This window comes from Plasmopara halstedii, assembly GCF_900000015.1.
Source record: "Plasmopara halstedii genome assembly, contig: Scaffold_2386, whole genome shotgun sequence".
Lineage (NCBI taxonomy): Eukaryota > Oomycota > Peronosporomycetes > Peronosporales > Peronosporaceae > Plasmopara > Plasmopara halstedii.
The window spans coordinates 1,631,220-1,634,538 of NW_020189293.1; the positions used below are offsets into that span (position 1 = coordinate 1,631,220).

The following is a 3,319-nucleotide window of genomic DNA, read 5'->3' on the forward strand; positions in this document are numbered from 1 at the left end:
CCATATTCCACACACGGGTCAATGACCGGCCGTGGATGAGCGCGCATCAGAACCGCCTTCCGGGCTGCTGCCTCTGTGCCCCGTCGAGGTCATTCGTGATTACACCACGTCCCTCAGGTGACGAGAAATCAGAAAACGGACATGAGGTCCGCACGTTGCGAGCGGGGCTCGTCTTACGCCGCTGGCGCGGCTCGCCATCCTCGTCACCTCACCCGGGAAAAGGAGCGTTAGACTCGTAGTCAACTACCTCCACATCCTCAACGAGGTTACTCGTTACTGATAGCGTGCGCGGAGCGCGACGTTCGGGCTAATCGAGCATAGTATTCACATCTTTCGATGCCGCGGACACACTGTCCGACATTGCACCGTGTGCAGGAGACGAAGTTGGTCTCTGCCCGTGTGTGTTGTCAGAACCAGCGAGACTCGGTGACTTCAGTGTCGTTGGCACAGGGCTTATATAACACGGAAGTCGTTTTTGTTCCAACGAACCAAGTTGCAGTGTCGAGCGGACACGCAAGCCTCGTTGAGGCAATAATCGATTGGAAATGAAAATGTTCTCAATCTTAATGGGGGGGGGTGTAACGGGGTTACACATACTCTGGTAACAGTGGTGTGTGTCACACGAGATAGGTATGGCGTAACTGCACCCAAATAAGTATACGGTACGTGGCCGGGTAGCCAGTAGTTATGCATGTATTTAGATTTTACTATATACATTTTGGAAAATCTATACATTTAAAACTAGGCGCCTTTGCCGCAGATAAAACAGATAAACACAGGTTACATTTTAAACGGAAGGGTTTATTAGCCTTGAGATAAGTTCTAACTGCTCTTGGAGGTAGCGGATTGCGATTCGCTACACTCGTTCTTGCTCTTGTGAAGACAGTAAGGTCGATGACCTAAATAAGCGCAAAGCTACGGCAGCCCCACTGCATATACAGTACTAAGTATGGGGGTGGGATATCGAACTTCAAGAGCCCTTCGTAGCCTTACTTGAAAAAATTTACTACATCGGACAAAATTCCGCCAAGCATGTTTTCTCCTGATTGTGGAGCACATCACGATGTTGACTTGGTTCTTTATACTTCAAGCTTTGCGTCACATGTACATGACTCTTGCTGAGGTAACTCTGTGGCGTCATTGACACTTCTTTCCGAACCGGCCGAAATCCAAATTAATGAGGGAGAGCACATTTTCGGCTATCTGTTTCAGAAAGCTAATGACAAATGGTAAATCGTGCATGCTTATAATAGCTATTTGGAACAACGTTTTCGTCGTAAGCACTGACTCCTCAAAGGGATGTGCTGTGGAACTTTACGATCAGCTTCGCATTCTTTTGTATCCTTGACCTGGTTAATGAGTATCATTAGCTCTTCGTGAGAGACAGTGATATCCTCACATCACGAAAAGTATTCTAAATGCTAGTGGCTGAGTATTCCCAAAGCGCTATCTCACGTATCAGCGACGCCCAATTGTCAAGGAACGGAGCTAATCGGGTCCATGCCAGATCAATTTTAGAAGTGTATTTTTCCATAGTCGTACAGAACGCGAAAAGTCGGATGATGAGAATCGCATTTTCCTCTTGCGAGCAATGATCGAGTGTATGCGCTTTAACAAGCCCTTGGCGTTACGATTAAGGGTATCTTTGGCGCCGAGATTATCATCGAGGTTGCTTCATTGAAAAGATTGATCTGTGGGCAGATCCCGTAAAAATAAAAATTATATATTGGCCAGTCCTTCTGCCCCACAAGGGCTCAAGAAAGTGACTTGGTCTGGTGGTTTTTAAGCCTTTGCTACATGCTGTGCTTTGTTCCACACGGCGTGATCGAGTTTGTGTCTTGCCAGCTCAAAGCGACCCGGAACACTACGTTCACGATAAGAAGATCTTTGCGATAAAGTATGCCCTTGTCAAGGTAAGATGAGCATGATGGCGCTAGGTCGTTCGTGATATATATAGATCATGCTTCAAAGGCACGCAACAATGTCGTCACCACGTTTCTCATAGTAAAATGTTATATCTATATTTTGTATACATTTGAGTTTATGTATATGTGATTGCGCTTTCGCGTCATCCGACTATGTATAGCCGCATGTCACAATGGTGGCGTCGAGTACTGTACGAGGCACATGATACCCATTTGCGTAGCAATCTCGACGGCATGGCTGGCGCCATGTATTTGTGGCCCAACATACATAAGTACGTAAGGATATATGTGCGCACCTGCAGGAGGACCAAGGGGTCAAACCCTCGCCGTGCGTGACGCCTTTGAATAGCCTGCCGTTTCAAAAGGCTTACGATACGCTTTCGTAAATACTGTTTTCTAAATTCGATGCGTCTCGTCATTTGTGACACAATGTAGTACCACATAATTTGCATTTTTGATCTTGATATTTAGCGTTGCTGTCGTAAACTTTCCGTAGTATAGCTCGGGCTATCGCAGCATCAGTGTTATGCAAAGTACTTTTTATTGTTTTCGCTTTGAAGCCAAAGGATTCAAGACTACCGCGGCATCATTCTGCCTCGGAGTGCTTGTCTTTATGTAATCGTTTGAAGCCGATGGATTCAAGGAGATCTGGCCTCTTCGAATTGTTTGAGACATGTTGCTCGTACTAAGACATGAACACACAAACATGTATCTTAATCATGTCAAAGGGCTGTCGCTAAAGCTGACGATACACAATCTTGTATACTGCGATCAAACCTGATGCGCTTCGTCGTTTGCGACATGATGTAGTATCTCTTCTTTCGCATAGTTGTGTTTTAAACTTATTCTAGCTGTTGACAGTTGACATCGTTCTAATTGGCTGCCTCCAGCTTTAGCAGCATCTGTATACCGCGGAGAGCTTGTTTTGATGCATTCGTTCCAAGCCGATGAGATCAAGAAGATTCGACCTTCTCGTATGGTTTAAGACATGTTGCTCGTACTATTCATTAATACCCAACCCATGTATCTGCATCCTGTCAAAAAGCTGTCTCTAAGGTTCAGGATTCGCTATCGTCCGCACTGCATGCTGAACATTGTGCGCCCTGTCAATCACGATTCGACGTAGTACCTTTTCTTTTGCAATCTTGTATTTGATGCTTCATCATTGCAGTGGATTTTCCACTCCACCCGTCGCAGCACCAGAGAACCACGAAAAGCTTGCCTTTTTGTATTCATTCGAAACCGAGGAAATCATGAAGATCATGTATCTTTTCTGATAAACTCAACACGTCGCCCATACCTGGATATGAATACGTAACGCACGTGACGACATCATGTCAAGCAGCCTTTGCTATGGTTTACTTAACGCCAGAGCCGACGCAAGCGACGCATTG

The 3,319-nt window shown here is 45.7% G+C and overlaps 1 protein-coding gene across 1 annotated transcript; it reads right to left on the reverse strand.

Annotated features, from left to right (window-relative positions):
* Positions 1–2,465: 2,465 nt before the first annotated feature.
* On the reverse strand, positions 2,466–2,728 carry PHALS_03790 (uncharacterized protein; the record flags this gene model as incomplete). The annotated part of the gene is made up of 2 exons (XM_024718072.1): positions 2,466–2,610; positions 2,703–2,728. The coding sequence occupies 2 exons, from the start codon at positions 2,726–2,728 to the stop codon at positions 2,466–2,468; spliced, it is 171 nt and encodes a 56-aa protein (XP_024583507.1).
* Positions 2,729–3,319: the final 591 nt, after the last annotated feature.